Below are 24,608 nucleotides of genomic sequence, written 5' to 3' on the forward strand. Positions count from 1 at the left end.
CCTTTTGTTTTTCCTATGTAGACTTTTGAAGTAATATACTAAGGTGCATCTTCTTTTAAAAAAAAGCTTCAGTGGGTTACTTTAGCATGGGCTACAATAAGTTCAAATGTAAATGCCCATCTAAGATTAGCAAATGTTTTTTCTACCTTAGTAGACCAAACAAATGGTTGATTATTCCATGTAAGTTGTATGAGAGACAACACAATCATTGATAATTCTTGATAAATTTGCAATAAAAATTCACATCTTGTGTTTTGGAATAGACCAATGTATCCTCTAGCTATATGATTAAGATGCCTAGAAAATGTTGAAAATGTCATTAGCCATATGTTGAAAAACATGTGGTGCATTTGTAAGACTGAATAACATGAGTGTATTCAAAATGACCATATTGTCTATGAAAGGTCGTCTTCCACTCGTTAATTGGATGAATCCAAACAAGTTTATATGCACCCTATAGATCACTCTTTGTGAAATACTTAGCTCCAGGAAGACTTTCTAAGAGATTAGAGATCAAAGGTACAACATATTTGTTGTGTATGGTGGATTAGTAGGTCAAGGGGACTATCATAAGGCTGATGTTTGGACAACTTGCTACCTTTGGCTTTATCAAATACATTTATGAATTTTCGATAAGTTGGACCTCTAATATATTGTGAGAGCTATTAGAAGGCTTCATTATCATTCCAAATAGTAACATTTCATGTTGCCATGTCGTGAATAGCGCTTGCAATGCGATAACTAGACTTTTGTGACGTTGACCCTCTAGTATAGTAGTATGAACTAGAATTCTTGATTACTTGGTTGTCTTCTCTTAACTTCTCGATATTGTTGGTCAATTTCTAGATTTGAAGCTCAAACCAAGGACAAATTGATATTTGGGGCTACTAATTATATTAGTGAAAAATATTACACATGGTAAATCACCTATATGACTTGTATGAACTCAAATTCTTTGACAATATCTCTAGAACCATTAGGATGACCATCAATGACTAATTAAGAGGCTAAACAAGATAGTTTATGAAAGGATAAGTATCTGTTAGGAATATGGATCCGAATCGGGATGATTTACACTACCAACACAAGTTTCCAAATAGACGAAACCACAAGACAAAAATGGGAGCACACCGAAATTTAACGTGGAAAACCCAAAAACTGGGAAAAACCACGGGAACCTTAGGTTCTGAAACAGATTCACTATTTTTTGAGTTTACAAGGTGTTCACAGCCTCTAGAGCAAACACTTTAGAGGAATACACACATATTTCAAGGCGACAACCTTGGTTACAATATTCACCCTAACGGGCGAAATAAACAACAAGAAGAAACCAAAAAACACAGAACAAATAAACCTGTTACAGATAGCCAGAAGAGTTGTTGTCGACTCTTTGGGTAGTCGGACAACACCTCGTGAGATCTCTGTCTTCACTTCTGTAACGGGTTCTTTCTCTTGATTGCCCTTTTCTTGAGCTCTCTTTCTACAGAATCTTTACAACGTTCTCTCACACTATTCCCTCTCTCATATCACTGTTTTTCAGCCTTATTTCTGTTTTTCATATGTTGTTTTCTCTGTATCGTGCTTTGTTCTTCCTCTCTATCTCTCAACCCTTTTATCTCGTTGTTTTTGCACCCTTTTTATGAGCCTTGTAAAGTAACGTCTTTCTTTGTCCCTGTACACACACTCACACACAAAAAAGAAAAAGGACACGCACAAAAAAAAGCATACATAACATATATATATATATATATATATATAGTTAAAAATAATTATAACGATTTTACTTTTTAGCTGAGCTTAAGCTGCTTCGGCACTGAGTCATCAACCGCTGTGAGCAGACTCCATGTCGTGGGCTCCACTTGAGTGGATAGTCCCAACAATTCTCCCCCTCCATCTCAAGTGGGGGTCGCAACTAGGTTTGTCTTTGTTTGCAAACTTCAAGCTTCACCCTTGACAAACATTTTGTCATAATGTCAAAGCCATTCTCATTTGTGTGAATCTTTTCAATGTGCATCTACTTTTCTTCAAGCACATCTCTAATCCAATGGTATCTAACATCTATGTGTTTTGACTTAGAATGAAAGGGAGCATTCTTGGTTAAATGTATAACACTTTGGCTATCACAATACAGAATGTATCTTTCTTGAATCAACCCCAACTCTTGTAGGAATTTCTTCAGCCATAGCAATTCCTTACTGGCTTCGGTGGCAACATTATATTTAACCTCTGTTGTGGACAATACCACACATTTTTGTAGTCTCGACTACCAAAAGACTGTTGAACACAGTGCTCGGCCACCACCGAGGAATAGGATCAACTCACAGAAAACAGGAAATACAAAATGCACGAAGACAATAGAGAGAAGAGTACACAGGATGTTTTACGTGGAAAACCCTAAATGGGAAAAACCACGGGAGTCCTCAAACTCCAACTATCACTATAAACAGAGATGTACAATGGTGAAGCTACAAGGCAACAACCTTGAGCTCACTGTCTTCGCCACAGGCGGCGGTAATACACAGAGGCAACGACCTCTTCGTCTCTCTCTCTCGGCTGCTCACTTAGCTCCTTCTAAGTGGAAAACCAGAAAAATAAGTAACAACAGCAAAACTGTTTGCCCTAAGTCATATTTATACACATATGACTTTCGGGCTATTTACAAATATAGCCTAGAGGGCCCTTGGCAAACATATTCACAAATATGTCCCCGCATCCGGATCTCTCTCCGGGTACATTCGTCATCCGGCTCCGTAACCGGGGTCTTCATCATCCGGCTCCGTAGCCGGGGTCTTCATCATCCGGCTCCGATACCGGGTACTCCTCATTCGGGTCTTCATTCCCGATTCCCGGACATCCGACCATCCCATCCGGAGGGACCGTAATCCCAACAAACTCCCCCTTCACTTCGGCATGGGATGTCTTTCCAGTCCGACCCTCTTCCGGCACGCTTCCAGCTTGTCGGGTGTGAGCACTTTGGTCAGCATATCTGACCCGTTCTCGTCCGTGTGGATCTTCGTCAGCACGAACTCCTGGTCTTCTATCCTTTCCCGGATCCAGTGATATCTTCGCTGGATGTGCTTCGTCCGGGAGTGATAGGCCACGTTCTTCGCAAGGTGGATGGCACTCTGACTGTCGCAGTAGAGTCGGTACTCCTCCTGCCGGATACCGAGCTCTCTAATGAAGTCCTTCATCCATATCATTTCCTTGCCGGCTTCAACAACCGCCATGTACTCCGCCTCCGTGGTTGACAACGCAACCGTCTTCTGCAGCCTCGACTGCCACGAAACAGCTCCCCCTGCATACGTCATCACATACCCTGATGTGGACCGGCTGGTATCTGCAATAGCCGACATATCCGAATCGGTAAAGCCGTCGAGTTCGGGCTTGCCGGAGCCGAATCGGAGGCACACGTTTGTCGTGCCCTTCAGGTATCGGAGTATCCACTTGGCCACGTTCCAGTGCTCTTTGCCGGGATTGCTCATGTACTGGCTCACCACTCCGACTGCATATCATATGTCCGGTCTTGTACACACCATTGCGTACATCAAGCTTCCGACGGCAGAGGCATATGGTACTTTCATCATGTCCTCCTTCTCAGCCTTTGTCTTGGGACTTTGCTTGCTGGACAACTTGCAGTTTGCCGGGAGGGTTGACCCGACCGGTCTTGCTTCCGACATGTTGAACCGGTGAAGCACCTTTGTCACGTACTTCTCCCGTGACAGCCACAACTGCTTCTTCTTCCGGTCCCGGATGATGTGCATCCCTAGTATTTGCCTCGCCGGACCCAGGTCCTTCATTGAGAAGGTTCGGTGAAGCGCTTTCTTCAGCATCCGTATCTTGACCTGGTCCCGTCCGACGATCAACATGTCGTCCACGTACAGGAGGAGTATTAGAAAGTCTCCTCCTTCGAACTTCTTCACAAACACGCAGTGATCGGACTGCGTTTTGTGGTACCCTTCGTCGGTCATGAAAGAGTCGAACTTCCGGTACCATTGCCGGGGAGCCTGCTTCAGTCCGTAAAGGCTCTTCTTTAACCGGCATACCAGGTGCTCCTTCCCTTTCTTCTCGAATCCTTCCGGTTGCTGCATGTAGATCTCTTCTTCGAGGTCACCGTGAAGGAATGCCGTCTTCACGTCCATCTGTTCTACCTCGAGGTCCATGCTTGCCGCTATGCTCAGCACCGTCCGGATGGAGGTCATCTTCACTACCGGGGCAAATATCTCATCGAAGTCGACGCCCTTTTTCTGCTGGAACCCCTTCACCACGATCCTGGCTTTGTATCTCGGGGGGTTTCCGGCATCTCCCGGTTTCAGCTTGAACACCCACTTGTTTCGAAGTGCCCGCTTTCCTTTCGGCAACTCCACAAGTTCATATGTGTGGTTCTCATGCAGGGAATCCATCTCCTCCTGCATGGCACTTAACCACCTGGGGCTATGGGTGTCAAGCTTTGCTTCTTCAAAACTCTCCGGCTCCCCTTCGTCGGTTAGCAGCACGTGCTCAGGTTCCGGAAATCTCCGGGGGGCCCTTCTCTCTCTTAGAGGATATCTCCGTTCCGGAGCTTCGGTAACCGGCTCCTCCGTTTCCTCTTCATCCGAATCCATTTCGGGATCGGGGCCGGTTCCGGTATCAGTTTCATCTTCCTCGGCCGGTTCTGATTCTTCACCGTCTTCGGCCGGATCCTCGAGTGCTAACCGGTCCCTTTCCGGTCGGGACTGCTCCTCGTGGAGTTGATCCTCACCGGTCGACTTGGAGCTCTTCATCTTCTTCTCCGACTCCCAGTCGGCGAGTGTCTTGTCCTCCATGAAGATGATATCACGACTCCGGAATATCTTTTTGTCGACCGGGTCCCATACTCGGTAGCCGAACTCGTCATCGCCGTAACCGAGAAATATGCATGGCCGGGTCTTTGGATCTAGCTTTCCTCTCCGGTCCTTTGCCACATGCACATATGCGAGACACCCGAACACCTTCAGATGCCGGTAGGATACTTCCCTACCGGTCCACACTCTCTGCGGCGTGTCTCCGTCCAAAGGTACTGAGGGTGATCTGTTTATCACGTATGTCGCCGTCGACATTGCCTCAGCCCAAAACCCCTTGGGTAATTTCGCATGCGCCAGCATACTCCGGACCCTCTCCATTATGGTCCGGTTCATCCTCTCGGCCAGCCCGTTCAGTTCCGGCGTCTTCGGCACAGTAAACTCGAGCCGGATTCCCTTCGAGCGACAGTACTCCTCGAACTGCCCCCGGTATTCCCCTCCGTTATCTGCTCGTATCGCTTTCAGCTTCTTGCCGGATTCCCTTTCCACTCTAGCGTGGAGTTCTTTGAAGACGCACAACACTTGGTCCTTTGTCTTCAACGGTGCCGTCCACAGCTTCCGGCTGTGGTCATCAATGAATGTCACGAAGTACTGGGCTCCGCCATGTGACTTCGTTTCTACTTGACACACGTCAGTGTGCACCAACTCCAATGGTGCGCTACGTCTCGTCGGTGGCCTTGAGTGGAAGGAGGTTCGGTTCTGCTTACCGGCCAGGCAAGCGGTGCACTTCTCCAGGTGCACATGCTTCACTGGAATAAGGTTGTCTTCTGCAAGCCTCTTCATCCCCTTCTCACTCATGTGGCACAGTCTCTTGTGCCAAAGCTCACCGGCAGTGTCGGCTGCCACGTTCAACTCCTCCGGACACAACCAGGCACTCATAAGGTACAATGTGTTGACTTTCCGGGCCCGAGCCACTATCAGGCTCCCCTTGCTGAACTTCATTACGCCGTTCCGGATGCTACCTGTGTAGCCTTCATCGTCTAGCCTCCCGGCCGAAATCAGGTTCAATCGAACCTCCGGAACATGTCGGACATCCTTCAACAACATTTTACATCCGGTTGATGTCATCAGCCACACGTCTCCTATGCCGGCAATCCGGCATGTACCTTCATTTCCCATCCGGACACAGCCGTGCTCACCGGCTGTGTAGGATGAGAAGTATTTCTTCTCCGGGGTCAGGTGGAACGATGCTCCGGAATCGACCACCCAGGTCATCTCTTCACCGGCAAGGTTCAGCTCCCTTTCTTCGGTAATGAGCATTATCTCTTCTTCACTTGCCGCGAGTGCCGTCGTTCCTTTCCGGTCCTGCCCTCGCCGATCCGGACCTCTCCGGTCCGTGGCTCCCCGATATGCACCGTTTCGCTCCGGTGACTTCTTCGAATCGGTACCGTCGGTTCCGTTGTCTTTCCGAAAATGCCGACAGTTCTTCTGGAAGTGCCCCGGCTTCCCACAGTAGAAGCATGTAGGTCTTCCCCTCGACTGCGACCGTGTCCCCGACTTCTCCCGTCTTTGCGGACTCCGGTTCCGTTGTCTTCCCCGTTCCGATTCGGTAAGCAGCGCCTTCGAGTCGGAGGCCGGTTCTTTGTCTCTCCGACGCGCTTCTTCATTTAGAATACTTGTCTTTACCGTTAGTAAAGACAAGTTCTCTTCCTTACAGGAGGTGCTGAGAGTAACTACCAAGTTCTCCCAGCTCTCCGGAAGGGTACACATCAGCATGATGGCTTGCATTGCGTCATCCAACGGGAACTTGATCGCCGCAAGCTGGTTCACGAATCCCATGAACGTGCTGACGTGTTCGACCATGCTCTCGCCGTCCCGGTACTTAAGATTCACTATCTTCCTCATCAGGGAGGTCCGGGTCAGAGCATTCTTCCTCTCATACAGTCCGGACAACTTCTGCCACATCTCATAGGCGTTCGTATCGTTCGCCACATGTTGCAGAACACTTACATCGACATATTGCCGGATCGTCGCTACGGCTTTCCGGTTCAGGAGCTTCCACTCCGACTCTATTACCCCCTTGGGTATCTCGGCATTGTCGATCGGTTCATACAGGTCTCGGACGATGAGAAGGTCTTCCATCTTTATCTTCCAGTCGGCGTAGTTCTGTGAGTTCAACACCATCATGCCCGGAGGCCCACTACCGCCGCCTTCCATTTTCTGTGTTACCGTCGCTCTGATACCACTTTGTTGAACACAGTGCTCGGCCACCACCGAGGAATAGGATCAACTCACAGAAAACAGGAAATACAAAATGCACGAAGACAATAGAGAGAAGAGTACACAGGATGTTTTACATGGAAAACCCTAAATGGGAAAAACCACGGGAGTCCTCAAACTCCAACTATCACTATAAACAGAGATGTACAATGGTGAAGCTACAAGGCAACAACCTTGAGCTCACTGTCTTCGCCACAGGCGGCGGTAATACACAGAGGCAACGACCTCTTCGTCTCTCTCTCTCTCGGCTGCTCACTTAGCTCCTTCTAAGTGGAAAACCAAAAAAATAAGTAACAACAGCAAAACTGTTTGCCCTAAGTCATATTTATACACATATGACTTTCGGGCTATTTACAAATATAGCCTAGAGGGCCCTTGGCAAACATATTCACAAATATGTCCCCGCATCCGGATCTCTCTCCGGGTACATTCGTCATCCGGCTCCGTAACCGGGGTCTTCATCATCCGGCTCCGTAGTCGGGGTCTTCATCATCCGGCTCCGATACCGGGTACTCCTCATTCGGGTCTTCATTCCCGATTCCCGGACATCCGACCATCCCATCCGGAGGGACTGTAATCCCAACAAAGACCACTCCCCCTACAAAGATCATTTGGTACTAACAATTGGCAACAGTTCGATTTGGTTCGAGAGGGTCAAAACCGAACCGTTAAAGTTTTTTGAAACCTGAACCAAACCGCAAAACTGTTAAACCATTAAACCGTAAAATCCGCGGTTTTAAGAGGTTCCTAAAATGTGAGAATAAGGTGTAAAAATGAAAAGATTGTTTAAAACCCATTTTTAAAATTAAAAAATAATAATTTTAAAACCGTTTTTAAAATTTTTAAGATGTTCCTAAAATGTGAGAATAAGGTGTAAAAATGAAAAGATTGTTTAAAAACAAATTTTAAAATTTTTTAAAATTAAAAAAGAAAATTAAAACCGTTAAACCGTGCTTTTTGACTATTGAAACCAAACTAAAACCGAACCGAACTGCTTAAAAAAACCTAAACTTGAACCGAACCGTTGAAACCGTGGTTTTGCAGTTCGGTTCGGTTCGAACTGTTGCCGATTGTTATTAGGTACCCTGATGTAGATTTTCTAGAGTCCATATCACCAGCCATATCTGCATCTGTATACCCATCTAATACAGTTTGGTTTTCACCTAATTTTAGACAGACTCTTGTGGTACCTCTTAGATATCTCAAAATCCATTTTACCGCTTCCTAGTGATCGCGCAAGGGTTCTTGAGAAAACGAATCACTACACCAACTACATGAGCAATGTCCGGTCTCGTGCATACCAAAGCATACATTAAACTGCCGACTACAGATGCATATGGTATTTGTTTCATTCTCTGTTGCTCTTCCTCACTCGTGGGGCATTGAGCTGAACTAAGTTTAAAGTGGCCTGCAAGTGGAGTGTTAACCAACTTGCACTTGGCCATGTTAAATCTCTGACTCAAGAACTTTCTCAATATATTGTTCTTGAGATAGACGCAACCTTTTGTTCACTCTATCCCTAGTTATCTTCATCCCAAGGATTTGCTTGGCTGGTCCCAAGTCTTTCATAGAAAAAGATTGACTCAACTCTCTTTTCAGCTTTTCAATCAAGTTGTTGGTGTCTTGACCAACAATCAACATATCATCTACATATAGTCCTCAAAGATCTCAAAGACTTGATCTTTAGTCCTCAATGCAAAGCACCACAATTTCCTTGAGAAGTCATCAATAAATGTGGCAAAGTACAATGCCCCCCCTAGAGTCTTAGCTGTCATATAGCACAAGTCAGTGTGCACCAATTCTAGTGGCTAAGATTTTCTTTTTGGGGGCAAATGCTGAAAAGCGACTTTGTGTTGTCTGTCGGCCAAGCAATCAACACAAGTCTGCAAGTGCATACTTCTTATCTCAGGTAGGATGTTCTTTCTAGCTAGCACCTCGAGTCCTTTTTGACTCATGTGCCCAAGTCTCTTGTGCCACAATTCAATAGGGACTTCCTTATCGGCTACATTCACCTCTCCACTAGACACCATAGCACGCATTACATAGAGGGAATTCTGTTTTAGGCATCTTGCTAATACTACTACGAGCCTTTGATGAGCTTCCATTTCCCTTCCGCCCACTTTGTATCTCTAGTGTGAACACTATATAAGTGGGTAACTGACCTTGTAAAGTGAGTTCGAGGGTTAATGAAAGATTGTTTTGTACACTACTAGAATTCTTTTAGTTTAAGTTCTATTTTTACTTTATTTTATTTTAGTTCTGATGATTGGATAAATATGAGCCTTTGATGAGCTTCCATTTCCCTTCCGCCCACTTTGTATCTCTAGTGTGAACACATAGTTGACCAAACTATATAAGTGGGTAATTGATCTTGTAAAGTGAGTTCGAGGGTTAATGAAAGATTGTTTTGTACACTACTAGAATTCTTTTGGTTTAAGTTCTATTTTTACTTTATTTTATTTTAGTTCTGATGATTGGATAAATACCCATTTTGTTGTAAACCAATTGTCTCATGGGCCAATTTTGGCCCTATGAAAACGTTAATATTTCTTGCTTTCTTTCTCTCTCTCTCTCTTTCTCTCTCTCTCTCTCTCTCTCTCTCTCTCTCTCTCTCTCTGTAACTATCCTATTTGACTGCTACTCTTGTTGTTTGCTAGGTTGACAAACAGGTTCTCAATCATCTTCTACAACATCAACGTCAATATCCAACAAGTGGTATTAGAGCAACCAACGTTCAGTCCAACAACAACAACACAAAACCTGAGAAGGGAAGAATCGACTAAAGGAAAGGACCAGGCCAACAATATCACTTTCACAAAAGATGGCTCCAACATCCGGCACAAGAGTAGAAATCCGGTAGTTCGACGACAAAAAATTTCCTCTATTGAAGGAGATGATGCAAGACGTGTTGATCATCTGACGCCAAATAGAGACGATTCGGCACAATAGGCAGCCGATAGAGATGACAACAACAGAATGGCGATCACTCGAAGAAATCGCCAGGTCGACCATAAGAATGCATCTTGTCAAAAATGTCTACTTGAGTATGGCCAAAGAGATGTCAACATTTTCTTTGTGGTGAAACTTCAGGTCGTGTATGAGAAAAAATCGTCTTCATCGAAACTCATACTAATCCGAAAGTTATTCAACATGAAGATGAAGGAATCGGATCCAACCACCTCTCACATCAACACCTTCAACTAAATGTTAGCCGAACTCTCCTCGCAAGGACCGAACGTCAAAGAAGAAATCAAAGCCCTTGCATTGCTCTCGACCTTACCGACGAGCTGGGAGGTGTTCTGCACGACCTTCGCCAATAGTTGTCGAAATCTCAACTTGGATGAAACTATCAGACAAGTGTTGAATGAGGACATTCGGCAATGATCAATGGGTCTTACCATCAATGATTCTGTAGAAGCTCACCACTTGATCGAGTCAGCCAGAAGAGCCGGCTGAAGCCCAAGTCAGCCAAAGAGGAGAAATGATCGCCAAAGGTCGAAGTCGCGAAATGGCAAGCCGAATGTCTACTACACACATTGCAAAAAGGTCGGCCACAACATGGTCAACTACTGGTCAATCAACAAAAAGAAGGAGAGTGGACAGAGATTCGAGTGGAATCTAGGACAGTCCGACTCAGACCACTCTCAAATCGGCTACCAAATCAATGTTGTTGAATCCTGGTAAGGAGAAATCCTCTCCTTGAAGATTCGTCGACTAGCGAAGTCCTCTACAATGCACAAGATGTGCGAACGTGGTTATTGGATTCTGGTGCCACATTTCATGTGACCCCCAACATCGAATGGTTTTCAGACTATTTGGCCGGAGCCGATGACATTGTCCGACTCGACAATGGGCAGTAATGCAAAATCCCCGGAATCTGTGAAATTCCAATTCAATCGCCAAACAACAATATGATCACCTTACACCATGTCTGACACGTACCCGAAGAGGAGTCTAGTCTCCATCGGCATGCTAGCCGAAGTCGAGTACAGGAGGACACTTAGTGAGTCGTCATGGGTGAACACAAAGGGCAATCTCCAAATCGGTCATGGCAGCAAGTACAATAACTAGTACCCACTAAATGTGTTCAGTCTAGTGTGCACAATGAACGTAGCCGAATTATCCTATTCGAATATATGGCATGGCCGACTTAGCCATATGTCACAAGCCGGACTAGACCGGCTGACAGCGATCGGCTACATTCGCAAGCTTCAGTCGAAAACAAACTTCTGTGAGGATTGTCATTACGGGAAACATACCCGAAGTCTGCACTCTCTCCACTATGAGATGATGCAACAACCCCTAGAGCTCGTGCACACCAACATTTGTGGGTCGATGCCCAAAAAATCTCTAAGAGGTTCCCGGTACTTCATCACATTCATTGATTATTGTACATGAAAAGTCTAGGCCGACTCGATTAGTTCAAAAGATGAAACGCTCCAGGTCTTCACTCGGTGGCTAACTGAAGTGGAGAATAGATACGAACACCGGGTGAAGACACTCCGGTCCCACAACGGAGGTGAATACACCTCTAAAGCCTTCAAGTAGTACCTATCGGACAAAGGGATCCGGCATCAAGGGACTGTTCTGTACACTCCCATGCAAAATGGCGTGGAGGAACGGATCAACTAGACAATCCAAGAGAGAGTGACGGTAATACTCCTGCATTCCGGACTCAAGATGGAATTCTGGGCTGAAGCATTGCAAACGATACTATACCTAATAAATCTGTAACTGTGGAGAGCAATCCGGCTCGAAGTGGCCCAGGCACTATGGTCTGGCATGAAGGTCGCCTACGATAGGCTCCATTCCATGTATTCGGATGCGAAGCCTATGGCTTCTTCCCCAAGGACAAAAGGACCAAGCTGGCGCCCCATGCACGTAAGTGTATATTTCTCGGTTATGGAATCGATGGGGACTTCGGGGACTTCAATGGGGAAATTGATCAATATTCACCAACCGGACCTAGCTGAAGATCGGCAAAAAGGTTTCATTCGATCTAGATAGATCAGACGTAGAAGGGCCAACTGACTGGGTCTAATAAGCGATTCGACAAATAGTCATATTTGACCGAGCCAACAACCCCCTTGCCAAATATGAACCAACAAGAGTTCCATTAGTCGAAATTGACTTAGATTCGACTGAAATATTAACAAATGCCAAACCATCTGAATATGTCAAAAGGGCCAATGAAGGAAAACAAGATAAGATGTCGAAAGGCCAAGTTGAACCGGCAATGACTTCTACTCCTTTGTCAATCAATCATAAAAAAAGGAAGAATGCTTCAACATCGTTGTAATCCTATTGCAGGGGCGAGTCATCCAAAAGAACTCTTGAAAACGGTTCAAGTAAGCCCGTTCAGCTAACAACGCCAATCGAAGAATCTGAACCCTTCAACACCCAAGAGATCCGGACGAGTTCGAAGGCCGACAAAGTTCTATCAACCGGGCCTAAATTACATTAACTATAGAGACGCATGCGAACCAAACTCCTACAAGGAAGCTATAGCCATGTCGGATGTCGAAACATGGCTTTAAGGCATGAGATCTTAAATGGACTTGATAAAAGGCAATTATTCATGGGAGTTGGTTGAATTACCAACAAGAAGGAATCTGCTACCGTGCAAATGGGTCTACCAATACAAGTATGTATCCGGTTTTGAACAACCGAAATATAAAGCTCGGCTTGTCACCAAAGGTTTCAAATAGGAACATGGGTCGACTACGACGAGATCTTCTCATCAGTAGTCAAGATGGCCACCCTTTAGTTCCTTCAGGGGTTGGGGCAACGAAAGATCTAGAGTTGAAATAACTGGATGTCAAAATGGCCTTCCTCCATAAATATCTAGAAGAAGATAATTTACATGTCTGAACTGACAAGCTTCATGGCGATGGGGGAGCAAGGTCACCTCGTTTGCAAGCTAAAGAATAGCCTATATGGCCTCAAGCAGGTGCCGAGAATATGGTATCAGAAGTTCAATATTTACATCCGGCATCTCGGCTAAAGCCATTTAGACTCTGACCCATGCATGTAACTCTGGCAACTGGTCGAGGAGTCTTGAATCTATCTAATCCTATATGCCGACAACAAGCTCATCCCCGACAACGATCGAGCTGAAATTGGAAAGATGAATCGTAGCCTTCACAACAAATTTACGATGAAGGAACTCGGACAAGCCCAACACATATATGCGGATAGTGCGAAATCAGATAGCAAAGACCATTCGGCTTTCCTAGTCTAACTATATCCAAATGGTGTTGAGACGCTTCAATAGGGAGAACGTGAAGCAAACAACAACACCGCTTCTGACATCCTTCCAACTATTGAACAAAGACTCTCCATCCATAGAAGAGGAGAGAGGTCATGAGCAAAATAACCCACGCATTGACCGTAGGAAGTCTCATGTACGCAATGGTGGCGACCTGACCTGACATTGCTTATGTCGTAGGGGTCGTCAGCCGATACATGTCCAATCTTGGAAAGAAGCACTGGGAAGCTATGAAGATCACCTTCAGGTACCTAAGAGGAACCAAATATGTGCAGCTAACATTTGGATCGGTCAATCCGACTGAAGTCAAAGGTTATATAGACTCTGATAATGTCAGTAATCCGAACAATCGGAAGTCGACAACAGGATATGTCTTCACCTATGGCGATGATGTATATCATGGAGGTCGAAATTACAAGACGGCATGGCACTCTCAACAACAAAGGTCAAGTATATGGCCGCTCCGGAATCAGCCAAGGAATCCATCTGATTGCACCGACGTTCGGCTGACTTCTTGGTTAAGTCTAGCCAAATCAATCAACCAGTGTTGACCCTATATTGCGACTCACAATGCACAATACACCTCAATCTGAAATCATATACGGGAGCTCGTCACTGACAAGAAGCTCAACGTCTAGTGTCGCGGTAATCCGTGCTTGCATGTCGAATAGGACCGGACCACAAGGGTCTTGGACGAGGGAGTCGAATGGTGGAGGTCTCGCTCTCAACGAGCCTTAGCCCTTTGGCTTTCCGCTCGCATCGGTTTCCGTCCAACGAAGATTCTGGTTTCGATAAGACGATTAACCGTGAACAAGGACTCAACTCAAATAGGTGAAAGCAAAGAAGAATGTACCCAAATATATATATATATTACAAATGTTTTATGAAGAATCAGCTTACATGCCACGAATTTGGTGGCTATTACAAAACAATCAGCTAATACAACAATATTAGGAAATGGGAATCGGCGAAGACGAGTCAAGTGAGCCGCCGAGATGACAACGTCCACCGTTGGTCATGCCCCGAAGACGGTGGAGTGTTCCCGTGCCACTTCGCCCTCCCTTCTTGAACCAGTCGCCACACGAAACACTCTCCATCGAGGAGAGGAAGCCGAACCACCATGTGCCGCCACCGGAATGCTAAAGAGTCGCCGTTGTAGAAACCCCAAACCACAATCAAACTCTAACACGAAGAAGAAGAAGAGAGTAACACCGAAACCCTAAATCGTATAACCCTAACTCACTCAAAGAAAACAGAAACCCTAAATCTCCCACAAGAAGAGAGTAACACCGAAACCCTAAATCTCCCACAAACTCTCATAAGATGAAGAACCAAAACAGAACACTAAACCACCACTCAAAAAGAAGGAACCAAAACCCACAAGGCGACGAAGAAGAAGACCTAAAATGAAATAGGGTGAAGAAGACCAAAGTAGAAACCCTTAGGAAAAAAAGGAAAAAAAGAAAACTACCAAACCCTTGATCTAAGTGGTATACCCTCCTAACTCAAAATGGGCAAAACCCCTTAAGAAGAGACCCCTCCTTCTTTTTATAGTTCAAGGAGGGAAGGACGTTACAATGTGGGACAAATATTCCCTTTTTATTTTATATACATTTTCGAACGTACATGTGCACACGGTGCACATTGCCAACTTTGTCCATTCCACCCGGTTTTCTCACCATAGCCGGATATCTTCACGACACCGGAAAGTGGATATTACCAAGGTGAACATCGTTGACATCCTCACAAAGCCACTCTCATATCAACACTTCAACGTACTAAGAGGACATATGGGACTACAAGCAAGTGAGCAAAGAGGAGCCGAACGAGGCACTGAAGGTAAGTCAAAGAACGGCATGGTTAGACAGCTTGAAGGTTGTAGATAACAATCAGCAATAGTTCGGTTTGGTTTGAGATGGTCCAAACCAAATAGTTTAGAGATGTTGAAACCTTAACCGAACCAAACCACGAAACCGTTAAGCCGAACCATTGAAAAAACTTCAAACCATTAAGCCATTAAACCGGTAAAACCACAGTTTCGTGGTTCGGTTTCGGTTTTCAACTTAGGTCAAATTTTAAATTTTAAAAATTTTCCCAAAATGTGAGAATAAGGCATGAAAATGAAAAGATTATTTTAAAAAAATAAAAATAAATTATTTTTTGAATTTTAAAAAAATAAAAAACCGTTTACCCGCTTAAATCGAGGTTTTTAATTGTTGAAACCAAACCAAACCATTTTTTAAAACCCGAACCGAACCGTTTAAACTGTTAAACCGCGGTTTTGCGGTTCGGTTCGGTTCGAACCATTGCTGATTGTTAGTTGTAGACGCAATTGAGTGCGAGGAGACCGAAAGGACATAAGGCGATCAAGGATCGAATGGAACCAAAAGCCGATCGACGATCCACCAAAGAGCACGAGAACCACCTTGTGTGGAGATCTGACAACCTAGAGGCCAAAACTCGAACCTATCATAAGCCGATTCAAACACCAGTCGACTCGGCAAGCTACGGATCAACTAATGCCGACTCTACCTCTGTCGATTCGGCTACCAGTCGACCAGCTTGTAACATACTTTGGAGTTTAAATTTAAGTTGTAATTTAGGCTTATGAGGGAGTCACCCTATATCATTGTATGTAGACAAAGTAGTCCTTTTATGGGGGAGTTTGTTGGGATAAAAGTCCCACTCCACCCACTTTGTATCTCTAGTGTGAACACACAGTTAACCTAACAATATAAGTGGGTAACTAACCTTGTAAAGTGAGTTTAAGGGTTAATGAAAGACTATCTTCTTTGAGCACAACTCACGCTCTCTCTCTCTCGTATGCACCTTACCCTAGCGGTAAGTTGTTAACACTACAAGCACTGTGTCATGGGTTCGAAACCCAATCTCCTCACCTCTCTATTATATACGTCATATACTCTTAATTCACTAGATGCCACTATGGAATGTAGGGGTTGAACCCATGACCACCTAGTCTCCATTGGGCAACCTTAGCAACTGAGCTACATCCATCTGGGCTCTCTCTCTCTCTCTCTCTTTGGTGAAAACACACAATTATATTAATAAATGTGTGTGAAAACCACTACTTACAATGGGTGTGACAATGGAATATGGACACCCACTAAATACACTACACCACTACATGGGTAGTGGAACATGTTGAATTGTCAATAGGCAAGACGACCACTCCACTGAGGAAAGAAGTTCCACTTGCTCAAATAAAGAAAATTGTCATATTAGTACTCCCTTCAACTTTCGGAGATATGCTTTCACTCCATGTCTACCATCGAATACAAAAGTGTTGCGCATGTTCCAATTATGACGCAATCCCCAATCTCTCAAAAATAGAAAAATGATCTCCATCTCTGATTTTGGGTCAACCTGTGTAAATTGTGCAAACACCCACTGTCTAGGTTGCAAATAACACCGTGATAAAACTTGCCAATTTTGAGAAATGTAACTCCAAATTTGACAAGCAATCGAACATTATATAAATCAATGAGTACCCATTTGAACAGTGCAAAATAAGCATTTACCCGTTGCTAGTCCACTACGTTTTAGAGCTAATCCCAAAGGCAATCCTCCAATCAAAACTCTCCAAATGAAGACCTTTGCTACAAGTGGCAATTTAGAATGCCAACTACGTTGTAGGATCTCTCTCTCTCTCTCTCTCTCTCTCTCTCTCTCTCTCTCTCTGTAACTATCCTATTTGACTGCCACTCTTGTTGTTTGCTAGATTGACAAACAGGTTCTCAATCATCTTCCGCAACATCAACTTCAATATCCAACACTATAAACCACCACTATACAAGTACTGTAACGAACAATTTGCTCAGTATCATTATTTTTCTTTGTCTAATAAAGGCCCTCTCTGATGTGTTGCTTCTGAATTTCCATTAGTATTAGAGCATCCATGGGGTTGGGATATATGGTTGCCTAGGAGGTGGTTTTGTAGTGATTGATGTATTGGTAAGTTCAAGTCTTTTTTTTCTAAAAAAGAGCTACTTTCCCATTAGTTAGGAGATATTTTTTACAGAAAGACAATACAAGAAAATGGAGAATCACCCCTCGGCCGAGTTCAAGAATATGAAACTGCGTACATATCCTCTCTTACTTTCTACTTAATAATGTAAGTAGGTATCTAGAGCTATAAACTAGTGGGAATCATCACCAGCTAGCGCAAGCTTGATCCTTTGGCTTGTAACAAAGGAAGGGTGGGAGGTGAGTAGGAAACAACCAACGTGGGGCCTGGTAGCTCCACCTCGGGCCATTTCCTCCTTGCATCACCATTGGGGTGATCCTCCATTTTTGCCAAAAGCATAAGTGAGCAATGACCACGTCGTCGGAGTGGCTTGGTGTTGCCATTTGTTGTAGTCATTCTGAGTTTCATTCTTAAAGTCTATTGTCACTTTGTATTGCACCAATAATTACTTCACTGAGTGATTTGGCTCTAGAGAAAAAATGAGAAGAAGATCCTTTAACATCATTACATAAGCCACATCGAAACCGTTAATGATTGTTCATCCCATGGAATATCACAAGCAAGCAGGTAGAATTTTGTTGCATGTGCCAAAGTTGGGAAGTCCCTTCGTGGAACCTTTGAATTTTGTTGATAACTATACTCATGCTATTTGCATATCCCATCTCCTTATATGAATTACGTGAGCTATTAAAGATACATTATTTACGAGAGGGGTGTATAAAAGCCCAATCTAATGGAAAGAGTAATGTCCTATAAAGCCGAGTTGTGAAAGATATGGTGTTACCAATGAGAGTGGCAAAACCTAGATATGGCCCAAGAGCCAGGAAGGCGAGTATCCTAACATATAGGATAAGCCCAAACATCTGCCAAGAGTAGCGGCGGTCAATATCCCAACAAACACAAGAAGCCCAAATATATGACAAGAGTAGCGAAGGCCAATATATCGACAAACAGGAAAAGCCTAGATATATGACAAGAGTAGTGAAGCCCAATATCCCGGCAAACAGGAGAAGCCTAGATATCTACCAAGAGTAGCGAGGGTCAATATCCCAACAAAGAGGGGAAGCTCAGATATGTGACAAGAGTGGCGAAGGCTAGTATCCCAACAAATAGGAGAATCTTTGATATGTGCCAATGAGTAGCGAAGGTCAGTATCCCGACAAACATGAGAAGCCCAGATACGTGACAAGAGTAGCAAAGGCCAGTATCCCAACAAACATGAGAATCTCATATATGTGCCAAGAGTAGCGAAGGTTAGTATCTTGGCAAACATGAGAAGCCCATATATGTAACAAAGAGTAGCAAAGGCCAATATCCCGACAAACAGGAGAAGCCCAGATATGTGCCAAGAGTAGCGAATGCGAGTGTCCTAACAAACAGAACTTATCTTGGTTAATATCCTGGCAAACATGAGAAGCCCATATATGTAACAAAGAGTAGCAAAGGCCAGTATCCTGACAAACAGGAGAAGCCCAAATATGTGCCAAGAGTAGCGAATGCGAGTGTCCTAACAAACAGAACTTATCTTGCCCGACAATCAGAACAACTTATCCGATTGACACCACTGACACAACACAACAAAAATACAAACACTTAGAATGAAGGTCATGTATGTATGAATGAAGGTCATGTATGTATGTATGTATGTATGTATGTATGTATGTATGTATGTATGTATGTATGTATGTATGTATGTATGTATGTATGTATGTATGTATGTATGTATGTATGTATGTATATGTATACAGTATGATGATGGGTCTCATAGAACTCCATAGTATCAAAGCTGATCTGATTGATACTCGATGATGATGACGACGACCATGATGCTCTCTCCTGCTTTGCCTCGCAGTTCTGCGATTTTAATTCCTTGCACACCTTCTGAGAGAACGATATGGCGCCTCAGAAGCTTTCATGCCTCCAAGAATATCTCTTCTTCTTCCAACAGTAATAGCAGTCAAAATACTAGCCTCCTCTCCTTCCTTTGTCCTCTCCTCAAGCTCTTCTCGGTATGTATGCTATATGTACATGTACATATGTCTGTATGCGTATCTATGTGTATGTATGTATATCCTCGTCTAATGCAGGTTTGTACACGTGTATGTATGTGTTTATACGCATGTTTATGCTTACTTCGATTTCTCCTTTTGGTTTTCATATTTTCTATGATTTCATGGTGCATAATGAATGACATTTCTTTTTCGTCTCTCTGACGTTGCTTATGTGAAGGCTAGCGATCCCTCACTTCCTCGAAATGGCTTCTTAGAGGTATGTCTCTCAATATTCATTTAAGCTTTTTTTGTTTCTTTCCTTTCTTGAAAGGAATCTGTAGAAAATAATGTAAACACAAACAGATTTATTTGCCATGGCTCCACGATTTGTATATATATTATTTGTGTTTGTATTGAAAACAAATCAAAATCAATAAGCATTCTTTGCTGTTGCGAAGATTCTCAATTCTGAAAGACTTACAGGTTATGCTTTCTCAAATTAAAATCACCAACAGCTCTTTGCAATTGGAACAGTTTTTCATGCCTAAAGGACTTATAGACCATGGTTTGCCGGTTTGTATTTATGTTGGAACTCAAAATCAACAAGAGGCTTTTAAAATAGCAGATTTATGGGCAATAATTTCGTAGTTCATGCTTTTGTTGGAAAAAATCAAAATCAAAAGAGTTTTTTACAATTAAAAAAGTTTTCGAGGCAGGAAGGAATGTTAGGCCATGTTTACGCAATTTGTATTCTTATTGAAACTCAAAATCAATAATACTTTTTGCAATTAGAAGATATGAAGGCATGAAAGACTGTACTGAAAATCAAAATGAGCTTCTGCAAACTCATAGGAATTATGTATTTGATAATATTATCTCATAGGATCAGTAGGCCGTGCATTCACAATGTGTTTTTATACTGAGAATCAACTTCTTCAGCTCGTTTCCTTTGAATCTTTCTTAGGAGACTCTGCAAAGGAAAGAACAGATGTAGTCCATGTGCTGTATCAGTGAGCTTTTGTGATTACCAAGATCCCTATGTGGATTGTCAAGATCCATGAATATTGTCCTTTATAGAGTCTAGAGCCTTCTTTCTATGTGGATTGTCCCGAGTGAAAGATTGATCGATAGGTTGTGCTTTTATAGTTTATACTCATATTCAATCGTGAATCTGTTCCTTTCAGACTGCAACCTCAGGAGTATCTTCCCTAGCACGGCTTCCATGGGGTTCAACAGTATCATCAGAAATCGCTGAAGTTGCGAAAAATAGAGATACTCTACAGGCTATTCAGATTTATGAATTTGGTAAGTATTTGTTGCATTTCACTGAGTTATGCTTGAGTTTAAAGGGCTTTCTGCGTACAACAGTATGGACTATTGACCTATCTCAAGGATATGTTAGTCTACCAAGCTCCTTGAATTTATTAAGTGTGATTGTTTACACATTTGCCAATGAGCGATGACCAACATATATAGTGTTGGGACTAGCTCTTTCATGCCTATTTCATGTCTTATATTTAGGCAAGAGGATCTTCTAGAAAATTCGAGACAGAACTGTCTCGTTCATGCCTAATGCAAGTAGGATAATTAGGCAAGGGGCTATTCTAGAACTAGATGGAACGACCTTTTCTACTTAATTCATTGTATGATAATTAGGCAGTATCTTGTATGATATCAATATTGTGATTACAAGCTTTTTTGAGGATATTGGAGCCAAAGTTTTTGTATTTTAGGGATAACATTAAGGATGAATGCATTAATTAATGTTGTGATAATCCATGATATTTACACCTAGTGAGAGCACAATAAGAAAAACCTCATAACTGTGACCTCCATCTTTTATTTTCATTTAAACAACATTTAAGATTCGCATCACCTATACACACAGAAAAGAAATCCAAGGTTTAAGCTTTGGAAGGTGTTTCCAATGTTGCTTTTATGCCTATCCAAACTTGGAGTGGAATTGCCTGCTGATTTAACCTCTTCCAGGAATACCATGCAAAAAAAATATAGTGAAAATGGCTGATAGCTTTATCTGGTGTGTTATCCATGGTATATCCAAAGAACCAGATAACGAGAAGTAGCTTTATTCCTTACAAAAGATAACAGTGTTTTATAGATCTTGATAGTTTTCTTCTCTTAGGTGAAGTTCCAAAAAGTGTGTAGGGGTCTGTTGAAGCCACATGAATCCAAGTATTGGGTTCACTGTTGTTGCATGTTGCATTTTTAACTTGCTAGAATGGATCAGCATTTTTCCATTTTCAAATGACAACCATTAAGTTGTCTCACAAAGACCAAGTGACATGATCTGTGAGTGTTGTCACAATCATAAAATGTAATGCTAATTTGGATTTTTCATTAAACTCTTTTATTGTTTGTGAATATTAATGTACTTCTAAAATTTCAGAAAAGAACGTCATTTACAAAAGACTGAAGAATAAGACACTGGCTTGCAATGTGATAGATATCTCTTTATCACGAATTTCCCCCCAACCCTATCCATGACAGTGAACATATAGAACCTGCTTCACGTCAGTGATGATAATTCCCTCTCGATTTTCATACAATGTTTGAGACATGGCAATGCTTTATTACCGGCAACTGGAGCTCTGCATAGATAACGTAATTGTACTCAGCTTGCTAATTCAAAGGAGGTCTATTCTAAATTGGTGACATGCCAGAGAACCTAGTTAAGCAATTCAATGAATTCTGTAATTTGAATATTAAAATATAATTGTGATTTTTGTCTTTATAGAGGCATGTCCTTTTTGTAGGAGGGTGAGAGAGGCATTGACGGAATTAGATCTCTCTGCTGAGGTAGTTTGTGGCTACTCATCACTTTTGTTCTATTATTATTTATATAGTGTTACTTTAATTGATTTCTTTATGTTGCCTTGCTGCATGCAGATATACCCTTGCCCAAAAGGATCCATTCATCATCGTGATATCGTTAAGGCAATTGGTGGGAAAGAGCAGTAAGAAATCTATGGCAATTATGTACTTTGCTATCATGCAAAATGTTGATACTCTATATGTCAAGTTACTATGAGTTGAATTTGGTTTGTACAGCAGGGATAAGTAACATATGATAATGAGAAGAGAAAGTATTCTTATATAAGAGGAACAAAACCATTTCAGGATGGTTTACTGTAATATCATACCAAAGCAAATGTTTGTCTCTTCCTAAAAAGTTAGGGCAATGAAGGATTCACCACCAGAGCTCTTAGTCAGTCTCTCACACCTATTTGATTCCCACATGAAAAAACTATGTCTTCCTCTATCACAGATCAATAATTGTGATTAAAAACCTAACGTAGATTTTGGAAGAATCAGCAAATCGACAACTGCTGCCAGTAGACACTCTTTTACCCATTTCTTAAGAAATTTTCTCACCTCTAGTCACTGATGATCCTTCCCCTAAGATTGAGCATAGGAGAGCCTGATAAAAAGAAAGTCTGATCTCATTTTTGTAGCTGTTTATCACTTTCCATTTTCTACTTTATCGCCCCCAAAATGAGATCATGAAGTGAATAATGGATGATGTCTTAACTATTCGTAAAAAACTTTGGTATTTTTCTTGATCCATGCACACCAAGCCCTAATGACATGTGGTTACCATACTTTTACAGATTTCCGTATCTTGTTGATGTTAATACAGGTGTCCGTCTATATGAAAGTGGTAAGTTTTTATCGCTCAATAGTGTTGTGTAAGAAAACCAGATGTATATATACTGTAATTGTTTTGCAGTCCTTCAATTAGTTTGGTGATTGACTTTCGTATATACACACAGGAGATATTGTCAAATATCTTTTCAACACATATGGTGGTGGCAAGGAACCCTCAAATTGGCTTCTGGAAAGGTATTTTTTGACAATTGGAAAGTGAAGAGTTAGATTTTGATTTGCTTATACAATCTACAAACTAATCCCTGTCATAAATAAACAGCACAGTACTTACTGGATGGGTTCCTACATTGCTGCGAGCAGGTCGTGGTATGATCCGATGGGAAGGTGCAAATGTCAACATTCCAGACAAGAAATTAATACTCTTTTCTTATGAGAATAACCAGGTTGGTATTTCTTTGTTGTCAATATATCTTTGTGTGCCTTCTTGTAGTAAATAGTTTAAGAGTAGAGAGAATGCTTGTAAGACCATTTGGATTCATTTTTTTAGTTTGCAAGGATAGTGCGAGAAGCTCTCTGTGAATTAGAGCTTCCATATATCTTACACAACATAGGAGTTGGCACTTTCAATTCTTCTAAGCTAATAGAAGGTTTTCAAGAGGTTTGTACTTTTTGGATAAAAATTTCATATTTCACTTGGTTTTCATGTTGTGGAATGAAATACCAGTGTTATGGATAATGCAGGTTCCTTTTTTGGTAGATCCGAACACAGGGGTTAGTTTAAGCAATCATGAAGACATTATTCAATATCTTTTTAAGAACTACAGAGTTTGAATCCTTAATTAACCTCTGAATCACTCCTTCAAAGTGTAAAACAACTATGCAATTATATTTAAAATTCGATGACGATCTCTATTCCTATGGATGTGTACATTATTAAATATTGCTTTACATATAATTGAACCTCTCTCCAATAACTGTCAGTTTGAATAATGTTGTGCCATTTATAACTTATAACTTCTCTTCAAAGTGGAAAGATATATTTAATGAAACCTGTTGAAACTTCATGCTTCATTACTGGATTGCTAATTGGAAAAATCAATCATCAGGGTGGAAATAGCACAAGGTTTTTAATCAATCGTTGAAAAATGTTATTTTAAGTCAAATCGTTATACATGTTTTTCTAATTACATTATCTGCAGATCCACAGGTATATGCCTACAGATTTTAATACACTATTTATTGTATATAGTTTCTTTTACTGCAACTACCACCATTTGAACTAAGGATTTGCATGTTACCTTAGTGATTAGATGCTTAGCCTCATACAAGATGGGATTTTGGTGTTTGAAATCTTTGTGAAATCCTTTCTCAAAATGTTTTTTCAGACAGATCAAGTGTCTACTTCCTAGATGTTTTTGGAGAAAACTTAATGTGGCCTACTTAAAGTAGGTGTGCGGCATTGGTCAGTGGTCATTGATAGAAACAAATGGTCATGGTAAACATATGATAAACCAGTATCAAATGGTGTTTTATTAAGATTTAATGTGTCCTACTTGAAGTAGGTGTGCGGCATTGGTCAGTGGTCATTGATAGAAACAAATGCTCATGGTAAACATATGATAAACCATTATCAAATGGTGTTTTATTAAGATGGGATTTTGGTGTTTGAAATCTTTGTGAAATCCTTTCTCAAAATGTTT

At 42.2% G+C, this 24,608-nt stretch overlaps 1 protein-coding gene across 2 annotated transcripts; it reads left to right on the forward strand.

Annotated features, from left to right (window-relative positions):
- The first annotated feature begins 19,058 nt into the window (after positions 1–19,058).
- On the forward strand, positions 19,059–23,863 carry LOC147850305 (Thioredoxin family protein). 2 transcript variants are annotated; one of them, XM_087336761.1, is made up of 10 exons: positions 19,059–19,299; positions 19,520–19,558; positions 20,466–20,586; positions 22,037–22,098; positions 22,189–22,256; positions 22,911–22,960; positions 23,073–23,142; positions 23,228–23,351; positions 23,456–23,566; positions 23,650–23,863. In XM_087336761.1, exons 1-10 carry the CDS (start codon positions 19,096–19,098, stop codon positions 23,737–23,739), a joined length of 939 nt encoding a protein of 312 aa, XP_087192887.1. In that variant the 5' UTR covers positions 19,059–19,095; the 3' UTR covers positions 23,740–23,863. The 2 variants fall into 2 exon arrangements, with proteins under 2 accessions (XP_087192887.1, XP_087192888.1); XM_087336762.1 differs by lacking the exon at positions 23,650–23,863 and having other exon boundaries at positions 23,417–23,532.
- Positions 23,864–24,608: the final 745 nt, after the last annotated feature.

The sequence above is a fragment of the Azolla caroliniana genome, unplaced genomic scaffold (assembly GCF_043228905.1).
Source record: "Azolla caroliniana isolate FFs.n. ecotype wild unplaced genomic scaffold, voAzoCaro1.0.p SCAF_21, whole genome shotgun sequence".
NCBI lineage: Eukaryota > Viridiplantae > Streptophyta > Polypodiopsida > Salviniales > Salviniaceae > Azolla > Azolla caroliniana.

Excerpts from the sequence above, each read along its gene's own strand:
- LOC147850305 (XM_087336761.1), top strand. The coding sequence starts at position 19,096 with ATGATGATGACGACGACCATGATGCTCTCTCCTGCTTTGCCTCGCAGT. Across the intron at positions 19,559-20,465 it reads CTCGAAATGGCTTCTTAGAG|ACTGCAACCTCAGGAGTATC; the intron begins GTATGTCTCTCA and ends TGTTCCTTTCAG. Across the intron at positions 20,587-22,036 it reads TATTCAGATTTATGAATTTG|AGGCATGTCCTTTTTGTAGG; the intron begins GTAAGTATTTGT and ends TTGTCTTTATAG.